This window comes from Bufo gargarizans, chromosome 4, assembly GCF_014858855.1.
Source record: "Bufo gargarizans isolate SCDJY-AF-19 chromosome 4, ASM1485885v1, whole genome shotgun sequence".
Taxonomy (NCBI): Eukaryota; Metazoa; Chordata; class Amphibia; order Anura; family Bufonidae; genus Bufo; species Bufo gargarizans.
The window spans coordinates 153,424,084-153,447,270 of NC_058083.1; the positions used below are offsets into that span (position 1 = coordinate 153,424,084).

General features: G+C 43.2%; 2 protein-coding genes across 2 annotated transcripts in view; both read left to right on the forward strand.

Annotated features, from left to right (window-relative positions):
* LOC122935284 (trichohyalin-like) overlaps window positions 1–2,060 on the forward strand; it is a 154,391-nt gene extending 152,331 nt beyond the window's left edge. Inside the window, exon 10 of the mRNA XM_044291047.1 lies at window positions 2,021–2,060. Coding sequence (XP_044146982.1) covers window positions 2,021–2,060 — 40 coding nt within the window. The remainder of the gene's footprint in view (window positions 1–2,020) is intronic.
* A 111-nt stretch (window positions 2,061–2,171) lies between these two features.
* LOC122935285 (leucine-, glutamate- and lysine-rich protein 1-like) overlaps window positions 2,172–23,187 on the forward strand; it is a 36,109-nt gene continuing 15,093 nt past the window's right edge. The window contains exons 1-4 of the mRNA XM_044291048.1: window positions 2,172–2,188; window positions 5,718–5,921; window positions 8,195–8,288; window positions 19,812–19,976. Coding sequence (XP_044146983.1) covers window positions 2,172–2,188; window positions 5,718–5,921; window positions 8,195–8,288; window positions 19,812–19,976 — 480 coding nt within the window. The remainder of the gene's footprint in view (window positions 2,189–5,717; window positions 5,922–8,194; window positions 8,289–19,811; window positions 19,977–23,187) is intronic.

The following is a 23,187-nucleotide window of genomic DNA, read 5'->3' on the forward strand; positions in this document are numbered from 1 at the left end:
CAAACTGCCGATTCCGCATAACACAGATATTGGCCTTGTGCGTCCCAGACATTCACCTTCCGCACATCTCGTATTATTGTAGAAATTCCTATTCTTGTCCGCAATATTTACAAGAATAGGACATGTTCTATCTTTTTTCAGAGCCATGGACTGGACATACAGATGCTTACACCACACGGTATGCTGTCCACATTTTTTACAGCCCCATAGAAATCTGCATTTGATCCACAAATAATGCAAATCAGATGCGGACAAAAAATATGATTGTGTACATGAGGACTAAGCAAAATTAGAGGAATCTTTTAATAAAGAATAATTGGTTGCTTAATTTTGCATTTAGGAGGCAAATAAACCATAAAAATCCAGGTGCCTATCGCCTTTAAATGGGTTAACAATTTTACCAGAAAGTGCTCATCTTAAAGAAAAAAAGGCTACTTACCTATTTACTTGTGCTCTTAGGGTTCCATCCTCATTGGTTATGGCCCCCTGTGGACCTGAAATAGGATGTCCCATGCATAATCACATGCGCAGTTGCAGCCACTTACTGACCTCAGTGGTCATATGCCACTTGAGGACATGTAACCGCCTATGCTAGTGAAGGACTGCAGTGGTGCATGTGACGACAGAAGGGACATCACTTTTCTGGTCCACAGAGGACCAGAAGCAGCAGGGACCCTTGGCACTAAAATGGGTCTTCTTGGAAGTGGTAAGTTGATTTTTTTCTTTAGGCTGAGCACTTTCGAGGCCATAAGTAGAACTGATGTGCTGGTTGGACAACTCCTTGGGAGAAAAATGTAAATATTTAATTCATAGAAAACTAGAGCCCTCTTATGAGGTCTTATCTGTCCATGTCCCATGACAACTCTTCTTTTCCTATTCTCAGATAAATTATATCGCTCAACCTTTGAAAAGGCCAAGGAGGGATGACAGCAGATTTTTTTTTTTTTAATACACTAAGCCACATCTCTAACACCACCCAATGCCAATCTGTACAAGTTCTATCAATCCCAGTCCCCCTTCTGCCCCCACACATGAGTTATTCCCCCTTAGTGCCCCCTTCACAGTAGTTATGCTACCTTTGTTCCCACAGAGTAGTTATGCCCTTCTGTTCCCCCAAACAGTAGAATGTCACCTTTGTTTCCACACACAGTAGTTATTCCCCATTAGTGCCCTACAGAGAAGTTATACCCCTTAGTGCCTAACACAGTAGATATACCCCTGAGTGTCCCCACTCAGTATTTTATGCTGCCTTAGTGCCTCCACACAGTAATTACCCTCCCTTTATTTCCTCACACAGTAAAATGCCCCTTTTGTACCCCTACATAGTAGTTATGCCCCCTTAGTGTCCCACTCACAGTGGTATCCCACCTTTAGTGCCTCCACACAGTAGAATGCCCCTTTAGTGCCCCCACACAGTAGTTATCCCCATTAATGCCCCCACATGGTAGACTGCCCCCTTAGAACCCACTTACAGTAGTGCTGTCACCCTAGTGTTAATACTTTTTATTTATTTTTTATTTATACTCATCCAGCCGCGCTACCCTGAAGAACAGATTGCATCAAGCTTTCACTAGCTTCAGGCATGATGATGTCACTAAATTACACCTGGCGAGCGGAGTAGTAGATTCCCCTGCCTATGCGCTCTCCTCCACAGTTCAGCAGGCAAGATTACATCACCACATTGCTCCTGCTGCTTTTGTGTAGAATGCAGGAGTGAATGGTAAAGAAGGGAGCTGACTGCTCCGAGCTTCACCACATTACTCAACTGTGTCTGCGTCATCAGGACATATCTCATCTGTCCCTGGACCACGGGACAGCAGCCTAAATCTGGGACTGTCACGCTGGATCTGGGACATTTGTGAGGTATGCCGTGTTATCCTGTGTGTACAGATTGTTGTAGCAACCAGTTTGTGTGGTTCTTTCATTTTATTACATTTTATTACCTGGATTTTGATAAGTTGCTACGATACAGGGTTTTTCTGTTTGTATGTCTACAATAACCCTTTATGTGTCATTGTAGGCACATGGGCAAAGATGGTCTTCCCACCGGAGGCTTGTAAATTTGATAAATAACTGGATATTCTTATTTTGCAGTGTCATATTTGCCCTCATTTAATAACAGCTGAAATATCATCATAATTAAAAATTGTTTGTCATGAATAAGATAACATATGATTACTACACTCATGTATGTTATCAGACAGTATATTGTCAGATGACTTTTGGTCCACGTAAAGTGTTCAAACTCAGTCATATACAATTTGCTTTATATGGATTAACACCATTAATTAACAGTTGGTCACCCTTAAACCTGGAGAAATAGATATACAGTTGCAAGAAAAAGTATGTGAACCCTTTGGAATGATATGGATTTCTGCACAAATTGGTCATAAAATGTGATCTGATCTTCATCTAAGTCACAACAATAGACAATCACAGTCTGCTTAAACTAATAACACACAAAGAATTAAATGTTACCATGTTTTTATTGACCACACCATGTAAACATTCACAGTGCAGGTGGAAAAAGTATGTGAACCCTTGGATTTAATAACTGGTTGAACCTTCTTTGGCAGCAATAACTTCAACCAAACGTTTCCTGTAGTTGCAGATCAGACGTGCACAACGGTCAGGAGTAATTCTTGACCATTCCTCTTTAGGGCCGCTTCACACGAGCGGATGCCGTGCGTGGCATCCGCTCCGTGAAAGAGTGCCAAGACCCGCTGCAGACTGCAGAGGCACGGAGCGGTAACATGACTGTTAATGCTCCGTGCCTCTCTGTGATCTCTTTACTACGAAATCACAGTTGTCACTGTGATTTCGTAGTAAAGAGATCACAGAGAGGCACGGAGCATTAACAGTCATGTTACCGCTCCGTGCCTCTGCAGTCTGCAGCGGGTCTTGGCACTCTTTCACGGAGCGGATGCCACGCACGGCATCCGCTCGTGTGAAGCGGCCCTTACAGAACTGTTTCAGTTCAGCAATATTCTTGGGATGTCTGGTGTGAATCGCTTTCTTGAGGTCATGCCACAGCATCTCAATCGGGTTGAGGTCAGGACTCTGACTGGGCCACTCCAGAAGGCGTATTTTCTTCTGTTTAAGCCATTCTGTTGTTGATTTACTTCTATGCTTTGGGTCGTTGTCCTGTTGCAACACCCATCTTCTGTTGCGCTTCAGCTGGTGGACAGATGGCCTTAAGTTCTCCTGCAAAATGTCTTGATAAACTTGGAAATTCATTTTTCCTTCGATGATAGCAATCCGTCCAGGCCCTGATGCAGCAAAGCAGCCCCAAACCATGATGACCCCACCACCATACTTCACAGTTGGGATGAGGTTTTGATGTTGGTGTGCTGTGCCTCTTTTTCTCCACACATAGTGTTGTGTGTTTCTTACAAACAACTCAACTTTGGTTTCATCTGTCCACAGAATATTTTGCCAGTACTGCTGTGGAACATCCATGTGCTCTTGTGCAAACTGTAAACGTGCAGCAATGTTTTTTTTTTTTTACAGCAGTGGCTTCCTCTGCAGTATCCCCCCATGAAATCCATTCTTGTCTAGTGTTTTACGTATCGTAGATTCGCTAACAGAGATGTTAGCATATGCCAGAGACTTTTGTAAGTATTTAGCTGATACTCTAGGATTCTTCTTCACCTCATTGAGCAGTCTGTGCTGTGCTCTTGCAGTCATCTTTACAGGATGGCCACTCCTAGGGAGAGTAGCAGCAGTGCTGAACTTTCTCCATTTATAGACAATTTGTCTTATCGTGGACTGATGAACAGCAAAGCTTTTGGAGATACTTTTATAACCCTTTCCAGCTTTATGCAAGTCAACAATTCTTAATTGTAGGTCTTCTGAGAGCTCTTTTGTGCGAGGCATCATTCACATCAGGCAATGCTTCTTGTGAAAAGCAAACCCAGAACTGGTGTGTGTTTTTTATAGGGCAGGGCAGCTGTAACCAACACCTCCAATCTCATCTCATTGATTGGACTCCAGTTGGCTGACACCTCACTCCAATTAGCTCTTGGAGATGTCATTAGTCTAGGGGTTCACATACTTTTTCTACCTGCACTGTGAATATTTACATGGTATGTTCAATAAAAACATGGTAACATTTAATTCTTTGTGTGTTTATAGTTTAAGCAGACTGTGATTGTCTATTGTTGTGACTTAGATGAAGATCAGATCACATTTTATGACCAATTTGTGCAGAAATCCATATCATTCCAAAGGGTTCACATACTTTTTCTTGCAACTGTAGATGCTCCTTTCCAGGTACTATTTTCACACTTGCGCTTTCCCTGTCCGCTATTGAGATCCGTGATAGGATGATCAGAAATGATTCAGTTTTATCCCCATTCATTGTCAATGGGGACAAAACTCCACTGAATGAAATGCAATGCACCAGAATGCATTCCGTTCCGTTTGGTTGCATCCCCATCGCGGACCGAAAAATGCTGCTTTCAGCGTTTTTCTGTCCGTCATGGGATGCGGAGCCAGACGGATCCATCATGAAATACAATGTAAGTCAATGGTGCCGGATCTGTTTTCTCGGACACAAAAGAAACTGGTTCCGTCCCCCATTGACTTACAATGGTTTGAGACGGATCTGTCATTGCTATTTTAGACATAATACAACCGCATCTGTTCATAACTGATGCAGCTGGTTGTATTATCATGACGGAAGCGTTTTTGCTGATCCATGATGGATCCAGCAAAAACGCAGATGGGAAAGTAGTCTTAGGGCTCTTTCACACTTGCGTTGTTTTCTTCCGGCATAGAGTTCTGTCGTCGGGGCTCTATGCCGGAAGAATCCTGATCAGTTTTATCCCAATGCATTCTGAATGGAGAGAAATCCGTTCAGGATGCATCAGGATGTCTTCAGTTCCGGACCGGAACGTTTTTTGGCCGGAGAAAATACCGCAGCATGCTGCGCTTTTTGCTCCGGCCAAAAATCCTGAAGACTTGCCGCAAGGCCGGATCCGGAATTAATGCCCATTGAAAGGCATTAATCCGGATCTGGCCTTAAGCTAAACGTCGTTTCGGCGCATTGCCGGATCCGACGTTTAGCTTTTTCTGAATGGTTACCATGGCTGCCGGGACGCTAAAGTCCTGGCAGCCATGGTAAAGTGTAGTGGGGAGCGGGGGAGCAGCATACTTACCATCCGTGCGGCTCCCGGGGCGCTTCAGAGTGACGTCAGGGCGCCCCACGCCCATGGATAACGTGATCGCATGGCACGTCATCCATGCGCTTGGGGCGCTCTGACGTCATTCTGGAGCGCCCCGGGAGCCGCACGGACTGTAAGTATACCGCTCCCCCGCTCCCCACTACTACTATGGCAACCAGGACTTTAATAGCGTCCTGGCTGCCATAGTAACACTGAATGCATTTTGAAGACGGATCCGTCTTCAAATGCTTTCAGTTCACTTGCGTTTTTCTGGATCCGGCGTGTAATTCCGGCAAGTGGAGTACACGCCGGATCCGGACAACGCAAGTGTGAAAGAGGCCTTAGGAAAGCACAAGAACTCCAAAAATCATGTCTTAAATAGTCGAAGATATTGTGACATAAGGAACAAGGTTTTCCTGTAACATATAAGGGTGATATGCAGAATGCTGCGTTCCCATCTTATAGTTCAGTTTTATCACTGATAGCGACTGCAAGTGACCTGTATTTATGTCAATCCTTTGATTTTCTATCCATCTTTCTTTAATCTTTTAGACTTACAAAGGATCTAAGGGAGAACACGGAGACAATGACAGATTCTCAACAGAAGTACATGCAGTTACAGAACGAGATCACAGAAATGAGAACGGCAGAAAAAAATTACAGAAGGAGAATGCACCATTTGGAAGATGAACTGGAAACAATGAAGGAAGTATTAAAGCAATCAGAAGAAGAAGTGGTTAATATGAAAAAGGAAAGGTGAGTACTGATAGCATAGAGACAAAATTCAGTTTACTAGATTATACATGTATATCCCTGATATCTCTGCCCCCCACATGTCAAAAACAGATATCTATCAATGTATCTACCGATATAGGATTTGCATCCAAATTGTATAAACTGTAATATATGAGTAAACATCAGTGAGTTTGGGAATTTCTTATTTTTTTACTTACAGAGCAATTTACATTTTTGGCTGTTCTGTTATAGCAGTATGACAGATTTTTTTTTTAAAGAGGTTGTCCGAGTAGGTAGGTCATCAGTATCTGATCTGTAGCGGTCTGACTCCTGGCACCCTCACCGATCAGCTGTTTGAAGAGACTATAGCTACCGCGTTTCCCCGATAATAATCCCTAGCACTATTTTGCAGGGTTTTTGGAGTAGGCTTAAAATATAAGCCCTACTCCAAAAATAAGCCCTAGATACAGCCTTATTTTTTTATATAAAGGGAAGGTGGGGGAAATGTGCATGCTGCAGCAGCTCAGGAGCGCTCACTAATGGCTCCTGAGCTGCCATTAAACTGTGGGTGGGCGGGCAGCGCAGGCTTCAGGGTTCAGTGAATTAGCCTTCAGTGAAGCCGCCAGCCCGTGCATACATCGCAGCACGAAGCAGCACCCGACGGGAGGGCCAGCAGCCCGCGCTTCCCTTCACTTTATTTACGTTGGGCGGGCTGGCGGCTTCTCTGTATGCCCTGTACTGCCGCCAGCCCGCACTTTCTTACTTGCATGAAGGAGGCAGCAGGAGGATCTCCTCTCTGCTGCCTGGAGGAGCTCCCTACATCTCTCCCGTGCCGTATCTGCTCTCCCTGGTATCGTAGATTGCTGCCTAGGTCCCTTGGGTAAGGACAGCTCAGGGGCAATATATGGTACCAGAATGAAAAATGTGTGGCAAATATGACTATAACCCCCCCTCATCCATAGGAATGCACCCATGTACTGCAGTATATGGGTGCATTCCTATGGATGAGGGGGGTTATAGTCATATTTAATATAAACACTGTCCAGGGACTGTTCTGTAATTGGCATGTGTCTATATAAAATATGTTCATGGAGCCAAAATAAGCCCTAACCCTTTTTTTAGGAGATAAAAAAATAATATAAGACCCTGTCTTATTTTTGGAGAAACACGGTAGATGCAGCCTAGTCCCATTCAAGTGAGTGGGTATGAGCTGCAGTACCAAGTACAGCCGCTACCCAATAGACGGCACTGTGCCTGGTGAGCTGGAAGGAGGTCGTGGCACTTACCTGAGGGTGCCGAAGACATGTCAGTACTCTAAGGATAGTGGCGACATGTCAGGGCTCTAAGGATAGTGCCTACTCAGGACCTTCAGTGAAGTGACCAAATGCCTTCTCCTGAGATGAGATCATGGGGTTGTTGCTATGGCAGCCAGGGGCCTTCAGAAGGCTTCTAGGCCTGCCATAGTAAAGTTCTTACTAAGCCCTGCTTGAACCAGGGCTTAAGAGGAATTTTACCAAAGACTGCAATACTATTAGACTGCATATAACACAGACTGCAATCAAACGATCTAATGTTGAAGTCCCCTAGGGTGACTAAAAGTAAATGCCGGAAGAGAGAAAAAAAGTGAATAAAAAAAAAAATGTATCCAAAAATGCATAGATGGCCTAAAATAGTATCCATAAATTTTACAGCTTGACACCTCAAAAAGAACTCTTAATCAGCTTTGTAGATGAGATATAAAAGGTTATGGATGTCTGAATATGGTGCTGCAAAGAAATTGTGTTTCGTTGTTTTATGTTTTGAAAAAGTAGCAAAACATAAGGAATATACAAACTTGGTATCACTGTAATCGTACTGACCCGCAAAAAAAAAAGTTTACGTGTTACTTATACTGCCCATTGAGTGCTGTAAATATGCAACCTGTAAAAGTGTCAAAAAAAAAATAAAATCCTATTCCTCCAATGAATAATTTTCATTGCAGTGCAATATTAAATGGTGTCATTACAAAGTACACCAAAAAACCTTCATATGGCTATGTAAATGTAAATCTAAAAATGTTATGGCTCTTGAAAGGCAGGGAGGAAAAAAATAAAAATGATAAAGGGGTTAACTTCATACACCATCCCAAATAGTGTAATCGCTCCTGCTTCTTGTAGCCTCAGAGAGGTTTTCAGTAGACCTTTCAGATGGTTACAAGTAATGTTTCCTACAGACTCATTGCTGTACATCTCTGGTAGGACTTAGTAACAGTAAGTGAGTTGCGTTACATAATATGTTGCCTTTTTTTCTTTCAGAAAAGTGCAGATTGTTTCCTATCAGAACAGAATTGAACAGCTCCAGGAAGCTCTCAGAGAAAGCATGCGGAGTGAGGACAGCTGGGAAACAAAGGTAACAGGCCCACTGTTAAAGGAGTATGGGCGGTTTGACACTGACTACTTCAGAATCGTGCACTTAGAGCTCATGCACATGAGGGTAAGAGCTCAGTGTCTGTATTATGGACCGTAAATGTCAAGTCCGGAATATACGTGCACTGGCTGTGAGCACTCCGTGATTCGGAAGCGGACCCATTGAATTCACATATTTTTTGCAGATCGATGGCACGGATCACAAGCCCACAGAAGCTCTGCAAAGCACTTCCGCAGGATTTCGGTCCGTGCCTCCGCACTGCAAAAAAGATAGAACATGCAGTGCGGAACTTATCTTGTGGATCGCAGACCCATTCCACATCTGCATACGGTGTGCAGTCAGCTGATACCTGTGCATTGCGGATCGCTACTTGCGGTCCGCAGCACGGGCACACATGCTCGTGTGCATGAGCCCTTAGTTGTCATATCCTTGACTGTTCAGCTGTGAGCTGCTGTTCAGAATTCAGGATTTTTCTATGGCATGTCTATAATGCCTTTAGCATTTGCATGGCAAGGGAGCGGAACAGTTCAAATTTACAATGAAGAGGCCGTTGTAAAGCTCATATTTCCATACTGCTCGTGAGTACTGGTCCTGCCAATGCAAAGGTTAGATTCCTCTGACTTTAATGACTCTAGGAGAGGGAGCCCATCTAGATCACCTACTGCAAAATTTTCTTATTCATATTTTCTTATTAGCTTGTCCAGTCAAGCAGGTTTTGATTTTTAGCCTCTTGGTCTCTACTTCTGTCAGATGACTCCTTCATACACATGCACACTGGGCTTGACGGGAGTGCATGTGTTGTCAATGAGAAGAAATTAGTAAGCCAGTCCCAGACACCTCTGGTGGCGACTTAGAGCTCGTGAAAACAAAAGTATCAAGGGTTAAATTCAACATGTCTTTCGCCAAACATCCATTCTTCTGTCAGGGGAGAGTCCGCACATCAACATTCACATGAGATAGTCAGCCAGCCCCACCAATTTTTGGGGTACCAGCTGGTTTGAGTTTGGACAACTTTACACGTATGTGTATGGGCACTTTAAGACTTCCTCAAATGGCTGTATAACAGCTTTGTACAAACTGCAAGTCATACAGAGCTCCAGAAAGGCACCCAAAGACTCTTGTGGAGCCCGACTGTACCTCCATAGAGTCCATGGTGGACTCTACTAGTTGTCAGTAAGTGAAGGGGAAGGTCGCCTCTTTCCGACTGATTATCAGTCAAAGTGTTGAAGTGCATCACTGATGGCTTCTCCAGTAATCCACGTGAGAATTAGCTCACTGTCAGATAAAATATGGAGAACAGTCCAAAGATGTCCAGGACACCTTAGCATAGTATTCCAGTTTATAAAAAATAAAAAAAGCCAATGTAAAAAAAAAACATCTTAAAATGTGAAAACCTTGTGCTAAACAGTGACAGCTATATATTGTTGCCATGATCTATAATGCCTGATTTAAAACAATGGTACAGTAGACACAGGATGATGGTCTATTTCCTATGACAAGTTGGCGGCAAGGGGGTACAATTTGACTTCATTCCACTGAATTGCTCTACTATTTGTGGATTGTCACATATGCAGGCCCTTCCTATACCCCCTTGGTGTCCATGCTGTAACATAGGGGCAGACGACAGTACTGCTAAGAGGTAGTCAGGGCCCTAAACGCCTCCTTCTGTTCCTGCCATAAAGTAATGGCACTCTCCTGCAGTCTCCACTAGGGGGAGCTCAGTGCAAATAAATTTTTTACAGCTTCTGTTAATTTCAATGGCAACGGTTCTATGCATAGAGCTCCAGCCGGTGGTGGCTGCGGGCAGTAATTTTTTTTTCTGAAGGGCAGCAGAAGACCTAGAGCTACATTGGGGAAGATTAATCAATGTATTTATGTTGTCAGGTGTAATATACATTGAGAAATATGGTATCTAGGATGAGTGCCATATTTATGAAGCACCACTTTTTCAGATAGAAGTCGGGTAAAGTTGGGAAGGTGGAGCACAACTCTTTTTTTTTCTCCTTCATTTAACAAAAAAATTTAAATTTGTCAGAAATCTTACCAGTGGTGGTGGGGAAGGGGATGTTAATTTTTGATATGGGGCCCTATGAGCTCAGTGTATGCCCCTGCATGGAGTCAGTTATGTTGCCTCAAGAAACCAGTCATAGCACCGGTATATGTAGGATAAACCTTAGCCTTGTCAGCAGTTGGTATAAATAATTGGGCAATGTTATTTGTACCGTAGGTAATCTGTTTAGCTGCAGTTTTTCCATCCCTCCCCACCTCTGCTGTACAATCTCTTAATGTTGTTGCACCTGGTACACTTGCTGTTTGCATATGGGAATACTTTATGTTCAAACACAAATTACAGGACAAAGAATTAGTGATGTCCTTCATTGCAGTAATTCCCAGCACAATTTGCAGTCACCTGCCCTGGAGGACAACAACTGCTAAGTCCCTTATCGGAAATCACACACCTCTCCTGTCTTCTTTATGCTCACTGCCTGATGACTGGCTCCAGCCATTGTAGTCTTAATAACATTTATTGCAATGCAGTATGTACTAAAAATATATATAATACAATGAAAAATATACATAAATAACAGTCTTGATCCCTCTTGGTAGCCATATGTGGGGCCCTCACTGTTAGGACTCCATGCTTTTTAATTATATACTATAGTGTGACTCCCAGTGGTGAATAAAACCATCTATAATCAGCCCATGATTGTAACAGTGCGTTCTAGATAATTAGGAAATGTCCACCCCACGTCTGGCTTATTGATGTTCCTGCACGTGTTTGTAACTCTTCCCATTGTTATTCGGTCATGTCACCAACTTGTTTGTTAAAGGGGTTCTACACCTTATTATTACTGATGCTCTATCCTTTGGAAAGATCATCTGCATCTGATCTGCGAGGGTCCGACACCCAGGAGCCCCACCTATCAGCTGTTTGTGAAGGCAGCAGCGCTCGCAGTAGCCCAGGCCAGTGATAATAGTCGTAACATCAATGGGCCTGTCGGAAATACCGAGGAGGCCCTGGTGCTACTTGGTGACATGACCTAATAACAATGGGGTTAGTTACAAACACGTACAGGAACATCAATAAGCCAGACGTGGGGTGGACATTTCCTAACTATCTAGAACGCACTCATGGGCTGATTATAGATGGTTTTATTCACCACTGGGAGTCACACTATGATCTATCCAAAGGATAGATCATCAGTATAATGATATAGTTATAGCGCTGGGAAGCACATCTCACCCTCCTCTACGGTCTTCAGGCAATGCTGCGCGGCCTGCGCCCTGTAGTTCCACACAACGCTGCTCCCGAGCCTATCCATTGCTGCCGAGTTCAGTCTGTTTGGCGCATGCACCCAGCATCTTGCCCCACACCGGACTTTGGCAGCCACGTGTCTCTGCACCACGCATTCCTTCAGAGCTAGATGTAGTTCCCAGAGCTGGCTGTTCCAGTGCTCTCGTTGTATGTCATTTCCAATGCATAGTGCAGGGGCGGATTGGAAACTCAAAGTGACCCTGAAAAAAAACGTAGAAGTATCCCCATGTTGTAGGTGGAGCCAAACAGGCAGAAGGTGTCGCCAAGCCAAGTAGGTGGGCCTTGAGCATTAGAATATTGATTGAGATGAGAACACCCCTGTGTATTTAAAAACTTTTATTCCCTTTTATCCAAATTGTCACTGGTGGGTCTCGAACCATGGTCCTTCTGTATCACAGGCACAAGTTGAGCCACAGGCTTCACAGCTTTGAGAGAGAGGAATTTCTCTAACTAAATACCTATGCTAGTATTCCTGTAAAATGCATACCAAGACACTGGGATAACAGCAAAAGTCTAATTTATTTTGTAATGACAAAAATGTAATGGAGCTAAATAATTAAGGAGGTTCTGCAGTTTGTTTAAACTGATGATCTATCAACTGATGATCTATCCTCTGGATAGATCATCAGCATCTGACCGGCGGGGGTCTGACACCCGGGACCCCTGCCGATCAGCTGTTTGAGAAGGCAGTGGCACTCCAGGAGCACAGCGGCCTTCCCACTGTTTACCGCTGGCCCAGTGACGTCACGACTTGTATCAACTGGCCTGGGCGAGGCTAAGCTCCATTCAAGTGAACAGAGCTCAGCCCCGCCCACGCTAGTTGATACTAGTCGTGACATCACTGGGCCAGCGGTAAACAGTGAGAAGGCCGTGGCGCTGCAGCCTTCTCAAATAGCTGATCGGCAGGGGTCCCGGGTGTCGGACCCCCGCTGATCAGAAGCTGATGATCTATCCAGAGGATAGATCATTAGTTTAAACAAACTGCAGAACCCCTTTAACAGTAAACACATTTCAGCTCTCCACAAATTATACAAATTATCTATCTATCTAGTAGAGACCTAAAATATGTTCATTGTAAATTATTTTGCTCCGTTACATTTGTGTGATTACTAAATAAAAATATATATATGATTTATTTTGCTCCTACCCTAGGACTTGAACTGATGAGTTTTAGGTAGAAGACTGCTGCCTCACCCATTGTACTGGTATATAGAACATTGTACAGGAATATTAATGAAGGTGTAGTATATTGGTAAGATGTTGGTTTTCCATCCGCAAGATTTGTGGGTTTGAATCTTGGAATGACTCCTGAAGTCTACTATATTTAGTGATCACCACAAGTGTTGAACATGTGGCTGCAGAAGTCCGACGTGGGGCAAGATGCTGGGTGCATGCGCCAGACAGATTAAACTCTGCAGCAGTGGATAGGCTCGGGAGCAGCGCTGTGTCGCACTACAGGGCGCAGCATTGCCTGAAGATTGTAGAGGAGGGTGTTTCCCAGCCTTATAACTATATCATTGAATCACTTTAAATATATAAAACACTGCCATTTAACAAACAAGTTGGTGACTTGATCTAATAAAAACTGTTAGTTATAAATATTGATTCCAACATGTGCAGGAACATCAATAAGCCAGACGTGGGGTGGACATTTCCTAATTATCTAGAACGCACTGTTACACTCATGGGCTGATTATAGACGGTTTTATTCACCACTGGGAGTCACACTATAGTATATAATTAGAAAGCATGGAGCCCTAACAGTGAGGGCCCCACATATGGCTACCAAGAGGGTCCGAAACAGTTTTATTTGAATTTGTTTATATATTTTTCATTTTATTTATTATTTTCTATTCATATCTATGTTTTTAGTATATGCAGCATTGCAATAAATGTTATTAATTGCTGGAGCCAGTCTTCTAGAGTTTATTATTAGATGTATTAGCTATAGGGTAGTAGCATCTTTATTTATTCATTCTACTGATGACATTTTTTACTGCTGATTACATTGGTTTTGTTGTTGTTTTAAAATATATATATATATATATTAACTATATATGTGTTTGTCTGTAGATGAAAATAATGCTTTAGGGGCTTTTTATTACACATCTTTACTCCTTAGGCTACTTTCACACTCGCATTTTGGCTTTTCGTTTTGTGAGATCCGTTCAGGGGTCTCACAAGCGGTCCAAAACGGATCAGTTTACATTCTAACCCTAAGTTGACACTTGCGCGTTTTACAGCGCGTTCGAACGCGCTGTAAAACGCATAACCGATGCAAACCAATGCTTCCCTATGGGACTGGTTCACATTTTCGCGTTTTACAGCGCGTTCGAACGCGCTGAAAAACGCCCGACGCATAAACAAGTTCTTGAGCTTCTTTGGGGCGTTTTGTCGCGCGTTCCCGTACATAGACTTTCGGGAACGCGCGACAATGGGCGTTCGCTTGTCTCTGTATGCGCGATTGCAAACGCCCGTACAATCGCGCATACAGAGCGCTCCTTTCAGAACGCTCAGGTGTGAACCCAGGGTTATGCATTCTGAATGGATAAGGATCCGCTCAGAATGCATCAGTTTGCCTCCGTTCCGTCTCCATTCCGCTTTGGAGACGGACACCAAAATGCTGCCTGTATCGTTTTGGTGTCTGTCTGATGAAACTGAGCCAAACGGATCCGTCCTGGTACACATTGTAAGTTAATGGGGATGGATCCGTTTTCACTGGCACAATAGAAAATGGATCCGTCCCCCATTGACTTTCAATGGTGTTCAAGACGGATCCGTCTTGGCTATATTAAAGATAATACAAACGGATCCGTTCTGGATAGATGAAGACGGTCGCATTATCTGAACGGATCCGCACAAAACACGAGTGTGAAAGTAATGCATTCTGAATGGAAAAGGATCCATCTCCATTCCGCTCTGGAGGCGGACACCAAAACGCTGCGTTTTGCTGTCCGCTTGACGAAACTGAGCCAAACGGATCCGTTCTGACACACAATGTAAGTCACTGGGGACGGATCCGTTTTCTCTGGCACAATAGAAAACAGATCCGTCTCCTATTAACTTTCAATGGAGTTCATGACGGATCCGTCTTGGCTATGTTATAGATAATACAAACTGATCCGTTCACGACGGACGCATGCGGTTTTATTATTATACCAGATCCATTTTTGCAGATCCATGATGGATCTGCCCAAAACGCGAGTGTGAAAGTAGCCTTAAATATTTATTCCATGAGTTCCTCCTACAGTAGAATGCAGCCATAGATGAGTCATTGCTCTCCAATGACAAAAATAAAGCCTATTCCATTGACTGCAGCAGCTTGCTGTCAGGGAGGGATGTAAAGCACTGTTCTTCTACTACCAAACTGCCAGAACCACTGTGACACTGAACCTGATGTACATGACCTCTAATGGATTTCCATAGAACTCTAGTTTCATATGGAGGCATACAGAGGGGCACATTTATTAAGTCTTAATAAGCCCTATACTTGGCGGTATACTATACTCTACTGGAGTTATGAAGAGGTGGTGGCCTCTACATGACTTAGGCCTCTTGCACACTGCCGTGTTTCACGGCCGTATGCGGGCCGTGGAACCGCGGCCTGGATCCCTCCTGAGAGCAGGAGCGCACGGCGTCACTGGTTGCTATGACGCCGTGCGCTCCCTGCTGCCGCCACAGTACAGTAATACATTGGTATGATTTATACCAGTGTATTACTGTACTGTGCCGGCAGCAGGGAGCGCACGGCGTCATAGCAACCAGTGACGCCGTGCGCTCCTGCTCTCAGGAGGGATCCAGGCCGCGGTTCCACGGCCCGCATACGGCCGTGAAACACGGCAGTGTGCAAGAGGCCTAAGGGTAATAGTGCATGTGTGCCCCTGGACTACCCGGCACTATTGACTATAATGGGGGCGGGCCGAAGTTCTGGCGGCAGCACGGCAAACATGCTGAGAGGCGACCGGAATCAAACTACGACATGGGAAAAAAGTGTTAAAAAATTTAAAGCCCCAAAAAGAAAAGAAAAGACAATGAAATTCACGCACTTTTTTTGCAATAGTGTTTTGATGTCGCACATTTATCTTGCTTGTTTTTTAGATTTTTTTTTTCTTACAAGGAACTCTATGGGGAAAAAAAAAAAACATAAATAAAAACGCAACACTTAGAACAGGCTGCAATTCGGGAAAAACACCAAGGGACCCAAAAAAAAATGCAAGGAAACTTGCACTACAAAAATCAGACCTCACATCAGACATTTAATGTTATTTAGACCTCATATCAGACCCCCAATGTTATTCAAACCTCAGATTAGACCCTTAATTAGACCCCCAATGTTATTTAGACCTCAGATCAGACCCCAATCAGACTCCCAATGTTAATCCGTCCTCATATCAGACCCCCTAATCAGGCCCCTAATGTTATTCAGACCTCAGGTCAGATTCCAGATAGATTCCCAATGTTAATCAGACCTCAGATCAGACCCCTAATTAGAACGCCAATGTTAATCAACTCAGATCAGACCACCAATGTTATTGAGACCTCCGATCATACTTCCAATGTTATTCAGACCTCATATCAGACCTCCAATCAGACGCCCAATGTTATTCAAAATTGAGATCAGACCCCCAATGTTATTCAGAGCTCAGATCAGACAAAATAAATGAATCAACTAACTCACCTCTCCTGCCTTGGACGCCACTACTGCTTCTGAGATCCAGCGCTCTTCCTGCTGCGCTGTTCTGTGACCCGAGGTCGACAGCATGAGGTCGGAGAGTGCACCTATGTCTTCAAGTTGTGCGCAGGTCACAGCAGTGTGGGGTGCAGGCAGAAAAAAACAAAAAAAACGGAGTGGTGAATAGAGCCAGCATAAGGAGCATTGTATTCCTGGTCCTACCGTACTAATGACCGCTTCCATAATGGAAGCGCTTATTAGTATTCGCCCCATAAGACACGCTGCCACCTCCACATCCCCAAAAAGAAGCGCGTCTTGTAGGGCGGCAAAAAATATGGTATATGTATGAACAGCAAGCTAACTTTTATCACTCATAAAGCTGAGAACACATTGCTACTTTGGTATTAATAATGCAGAGTACATTTTGTACATTATTAATGGTTGAGAAACATTATCCCTGCCTTGTCTGTCATCATGAGAAAAACACAATGGGGGGAATTTATTATGAGAATATTTGAAGCCAGTTTTGCTTGAGTCTGTTGGTGTACTTTATGCCACAGGTATCAAATGTTGGATGTTTGATTGAATTTGTCTCATACTTAGGCTACATGCACACGACCGTGACGTTTTTTGCAGTCTGCAAACCGCGGATCCGCAAAAAAATGGAAGCCGCCCGTGTGCCTTCTGCAATTTGCGGAACGGGCAGCCATTGATATAACTGCCTATTCTTGTCCATTTTGCGGACAAGAATAGGACATGTTATATTTTTTTTGCGGGGCCGCGGAACGGAGCAAAGGATGCGGACAGCACACGGAGTGCTGTCCGCATCTTTTGCGGCCCCATTGAAGTGAATGGGTCCGCATCCGAGCCGCCAAAACGGCGGCTCGGATGCGGACCCAAACAACGGCCGTGTGCATGAGGTCTTAAAGTGGTTCTCAAAGATATTTTAACTGTATCTTAACAGTGGGGGTCTGACACCCAGGACCCCCGCTAATCAGCACATGATGCCTTCTGAAACAGCTGATGTTCTTGGGTGTCGGACTCTAAATCAGATACTGATAGTTTAAAATTTCAGAAAACCCGTTTAAACCTAAAATTTCTGTCTAGAAACACAAATCCAGTTTTCATACTTCACCCTCCAACTTGATTGAGATGGTGAGATTTTTGCGACTTTTGCAAAAACTGAAATATAAAATAGCTAATCACACTCACTTCCCCTCTCATATTTCATAACTGGAGTGATCCGTGAAAAAATGCAAAAAGTGGGGAAAATTTTGCGCAAGTAAGTCCAAAAAGTCTCAAAGGCCCCATTTTGTGACTTCTTGAAGCCAGAATTCTAGAGTGAAGGCATGATAAATCAGCTTTCTAAACAGATACTTGTGTTCCTCCCCCTTTGTTTCACTGCATGACATTGCACACAGAGCTTTAAATTGTGTTGAGGTATAGAAGGGAAATATATAAATATTCTGTTGAAGTTTGTATAGAACACATATGTTGTAATTTAAAAATGCAGCTTAATCCCTGTGATCCAAGTTTGCTCTGGTTTTTGCTGCGGTTATCATGTTTTTTTAACTACAAAATAGTCCAAGAACCACTTGGAACAATTGCAGTACAATATGTACGAAAAGGCAAAATCCCTGGGATAGTATTGAAAACAGTGTTGTCCTAGAAAATCCTGTTTACTAAGAAATAAAATAAGTCTACTGAACTAAAATACTGCATCAAAGAGACTATATGACTACCATCCAAGACTAAACATTGCCTGAAAGAGGCCACCCAAATACTCGTCCGCCCGCTGTTCCACAGTGCAAGCTGTTTGCGTCTGCTTCCTTCGATTCAGAAGGGCAGTTACGTGTGCACTCTCCCTGGATCTGAAAGAGCTAGCGTGTACACAGGCTTATTTGTCCCCATCCATGGTCAGAATTCCCTAGAGTATATAGGGGAAAGTGCCCATGCTATAGGTTCCTAGTTTGTCTAGTCGTGTAAAGGTGAACTATTGTATTGTTCTGACCTTCTGTGCCTTACCTCTGCCTTTTTATGTGACTGACCAAGTGCTGCCTGCCATGACCTCTGCCTATATTGACCCTGTGCCATTGGATCTGATCTCTGCCTGATTGTTGTGTTGGCCCTGACCTCTGCCTGATCAGCGTATGGACCCTTTGCTGCCTGCTCTGACCAGTTGCCTGTTTGCTTTACTGCATGAACTTTGCCTGTCCTGACCCAGCTTGTTTTCTGACCATGCTTTTGCCTGCCATGCACCAGTGTCTCTTGACTTGTCTGGGTCAGCAGCTTTCTGAATGGAGAGTAATCCTAGAGGTAACTGCCTTGTGGCCCCTGCAGTGAAGTCTAGGTCCAGTGTCAGAATGGCGCTTCTAGGGTGCACTAGAGGAATTTATTCTTGACGTCCTACCCCTTTATCATCAGTATAGTCTAATAGGTCTTGGATAAAAGAAATACACCCTAATGGCAAGTGATTGGCTCCAAAGGCAGCCAAATGTTTTCTCCCTCTGTATCTCTAGGGCTCATTTTGGTATCAGAGCCCACCAGAGGCTCCTCTGGTACTCTCATGGGCCAGTCTGACCCTGTCCAGGTCATCATACAGGATTGAAAGGTTGAATGCCAATGGACCACCTTGACAACACCCTCACAAGTAACTATATCTGTCCAGTAGGCACAGTGGATCTAGCTCATTTCTAGAGTGTCTAGTTTGCACTCCTATATTATTGCTACATATTTTGTAGTCCATGGCATTTTCTTTCAAAGTGCAGCATGCAATGGGTGTGGCGTTTTTTCCAGACATTTTCTCTCTAGGAAAAAAAAATGGCTGAAAAAAATTGAATGTCAAAATTGTGTAACCAAAAAAGTCTTGTAAAAACATGCATGGTTTTCATGTTTTAAAAGTCCAAAAAAACAGCACAATCAAACAATGCATAAAGAATCCTTAGGAGTATTCCAGTAGAAAACAGCAAAATTGTGAACACGCTTCTGGACTATAATATGATATGAAATAATGGTAAACCTTTAGGCCACCTTCACACGGGTGTCGCTGGTGAGGGCCGGAGGCATTCAGGGTGTATTGCGGGAAACCCGCACCAGTAGGCACACAATTGCAGTCAGTTTTGTCTGCGATTGGGTTCCGATGTTCAGTTTTTTCCGCGCGAGTGCAATGCGTTTTACACGCGCATGAGAAAAAACTTAATGTGGTACCCGAACCCGGACTTCTTCACTGAAGTTCAGGTTTGGGTTAGGTGTTCTGTATATTTTATTATTTTCCATTATAACATGGTTATAATGGAAAATAATAGCATTCTTTAATTCAGAATGCTAAGTAAAAGGTCCATTGTGGGGTTAAAAAAAAAAAAAAATAAGTAACTCACCTGGCTGGAAAAGGACCTTCGGTGACGTCATGTTGCTCACCACTTGGTGTGCGCGGTGACGTCAGTGCAGGTCCTGCTGAATGAAGATAGAAGAATTTCCTTTTTGTGTCATGCTATATATTTTAGTATCTCTTTTAAAGATGCAGAATGAATTGGAAAATCAAAACCAAAAATACTTATTAAAGCTCGAGGAAACAAAGAAGCAACTTCGCGAAGAAGCAAATATGGAATTGGCGATTGAGAGACAAAAACACCAGGAAATGATAAAGAATTTTCAAGACAAGAATGAGATACTAGAAGGAAAGGTTAGTTGTTCTGATTATATTATTCATCTGCTTTGAGGTAACATCTATCAGTGTTTGCTGCCTACAGGCCTCTGCATTATTCCACTGTGTGATAAAATCCATTCTTCATTTCCTTTTCTTTTTAAAGTAACTGCTGAGTTCTGGCTTCATTACTCCCCCCTTGGGAACTGCAGGTCTTGGGTCTCCTTGCGTCAACAATTAGTATGATGTGGGTCACTGGGTCACGTTACTTCACTGCTGTGGACAGTCATTGGCTGCTGCAGCCATGTGACCTGCATCAAACAAGATGTTGAGTTAGGGAGACCCATACCCGTATGATTCCCAACATGGGTTCGGCCACGCTAGGGTGTCTGTAGAAGATGTCCCTAGGGGTGAACAACCCCTTTAAGGAGCTTAATTCTGTGCACCCCTTTTTCTATGGTACTGTAGAGTAGTAACTTCACATACAAATGTTGGAGGTCAGGTGAATTCATTAAGGTTTAATTGCATTATATACAGTGCTTCCTGAGTGCTGCATATAGGCAGTAGGTTTTCTCCACTGGTCACATAATCACTGGGGGACCATTCCTGTAGAAGAGCTGCTGGGTATAACCTAGCAGAGCTCTAAATGTATTAAATGTCACAATAATGAGCAATTTTCTCCCGTATTTGGTGTTGGATTTGTAGTTACATGGAAAAAACATAAAAAAAAATTGCAGACCATAATTTTGTAAAACCTAACCTTTAATCAAGTGATATTACAAATCCTGCAAGTTGGGACAGAGTAACATGGCACCCTAAAATAATTTTTTTTTATTTTTTTTTATTTTTTTTTAAATACACAGGTACAATTGTGTAGTATACCAGTAAAGAATACATTGTCTCCAGCCAATCTCAAGAACAGAGACCCATGTTTCTCACATCCATTCATCTTTTTTGGCACTGCCAAATACAAGCACTCCGCCCTCTCTGACAGCCCCATAGAGCTGAATGGGACAGCAGGGTGAATGCATGCCCCTTGTTCCCTTCAAACAGGGGAACTCTGTGCCCCAGCGGTTCAACCCCCACCGGTCAGACTGTTATCCCTTATCCTGTCCCTTATATGCTCTGCAGATATAGACCTTTCTATACGTTTTACATTTTATGTGTAATAGTAACAGTCTCTTATTGTGAAATTTGTTTGCCTATGAGCTCTGTACATACTATTAAAGGATAACTGTCACATTTAGACCCTAATTTCAATTTTCATATATGTAGTTACTAATAACATGATATTCCAGAATCAGTTACTATTAGACTGACTTACCCCATATTTAATAAGATTCAGGCCTTAGCAACCAGTCTGCATAAAACGGCAATTTCTCTATTCAGTTAAGATGGCCGCCACTGCCATCACCCTGAGGCTAATCCCGCCTGCCCTCACTAGCCAGTAACAATAGCCCCCCAAAAGTGTCAGCAACCAGAGCCCTCCTCCCTAAAGGGTTAATCTCCTGCAGCCCAGAGGGGTCCTCTTACCACATGTTGCTTTCATTTATGCTCTGCGCTGCTTCAACTCAGCCAGGGAGTGAGGGAGCGTCTGCCAAGCGCAGGGACAGGGAGAAGTGCACACAGCCCAGGCACTGTTATCAGCTGCTGGGGAGGACCTGGCTTTAATCATTTACTTACAGTCCCTGGCTGTCAGTTATCTGACCTTGCAGGCTGCATGCTTCTGCGTCCTCCGTCAGTCAACACATAGAAGGACCATGCCAAGCAACCCTATTTTAAGTACAGGTAAAAGTAGGCAGTACAGGGAACAAAACTGTGGAATTAAGGGGTAATTGAGTACACAGTGAAAAGTTGAAATAGGGCCACCAAGGAGATATTAATCACCAGAATCCAATACTTAAAAAAATAATAATAATACGACAGATGGTGGGGGCTTCAAATGCATCACTTAAATCAATTAATGGCAATGCGTCACCTATGTTTTTTTTCTGTAAGTTGGAACCACATAGTGACACATATCCTTTTTTTCTAATGTGCTTTTTTTCTGATTGTAGATTAAAAAATAAAATAAATTCTGAACATGACTATGGGGGCAGCCATCTTACTGTAAACAGCATTTAGAGATGTGCTTTATAGTGGCCACCATAGGCCACAGACGCAGTAGACTGGACGGAACACTTTGTCCTCTATGGGAGAGTTTTCTCAATGGGAGAGCTTCTCTAGGCATGCTCTTTCACTTGTGCAGAGGTCATTGTACAATGATGGAGTAGATAAGAAGTTAATAATCACCAACTGTGAAGGATGAATCATGTGTAATCTATCTATCTATTCTATCTGTTTATCATTGTAATCCTGTCTGTGATGATAGTGAGATGACTGCTGAAAAGTGATCTGTACAGCCCAGGAATTGGTGTCTAGGCCCTATTATTAGACTTAGCGGTCAGTGTGAAAATTGCAGGATTTTTTTTTATATAGATTTTGACAAGTAACACCATGAAAAAATAAATTTGCTCCAAAATATGTTTAACACAAAAACTTGATTTTAACAGTAGGTCAGTTTGTGATGGCACATCCCTTTAAGGAGCAGCAGATCACATTTAGCCAGGGCTGGGACATGACTTTTTTTTACCATGTATTCTTGCCTTGCGATTTCTTTGTATATTTTATCTAGCTAAAGTCAAGTTTGGACTCGGCAAGAGGAAAAAAAGAATTGGGAAATACATATGGCGTTAAAATAGACCACCAAGAGGCATATAAACCAGATAGCTATAAACATATACATGATACAGCTAATGTGCACCCAAACATCTCGAGCTGCCTCTGCAGTGACCTTAGATGCCTTTTCAGTGTCCTGGGGGCAGTTTGTAAGAGGCGGGATGGGGGGCAGGTATGTGTCTGTAGGATCAGACCACACAAAGGCTTTTTTTTTTTTTTTGTAACCATAGTGGAGCAGCTGCATCTTTCTGGGGCAGAAGTATACATAAGAACTGTGTATACAACTTGGTAGGGAGTTAATATCTATTTGCAGAGCTCCTTCATTTATTTATTTTTTTGAAGCTGCATTGTAACAAAAAACTGTTGAAACTCTTACCATTACAGCAGAACAGATTCTGAGTTTGTAGCAGGTCTACCTGCCTTTATTGGAGTCCAGGAGGGTTGGTAAATACAACATAAAGTTGTATACTGTAGATCTCAGCATAGAGGATAAGCTGTGTGCATGAAACAAGCATTTTGCTTCTGTGTTTAA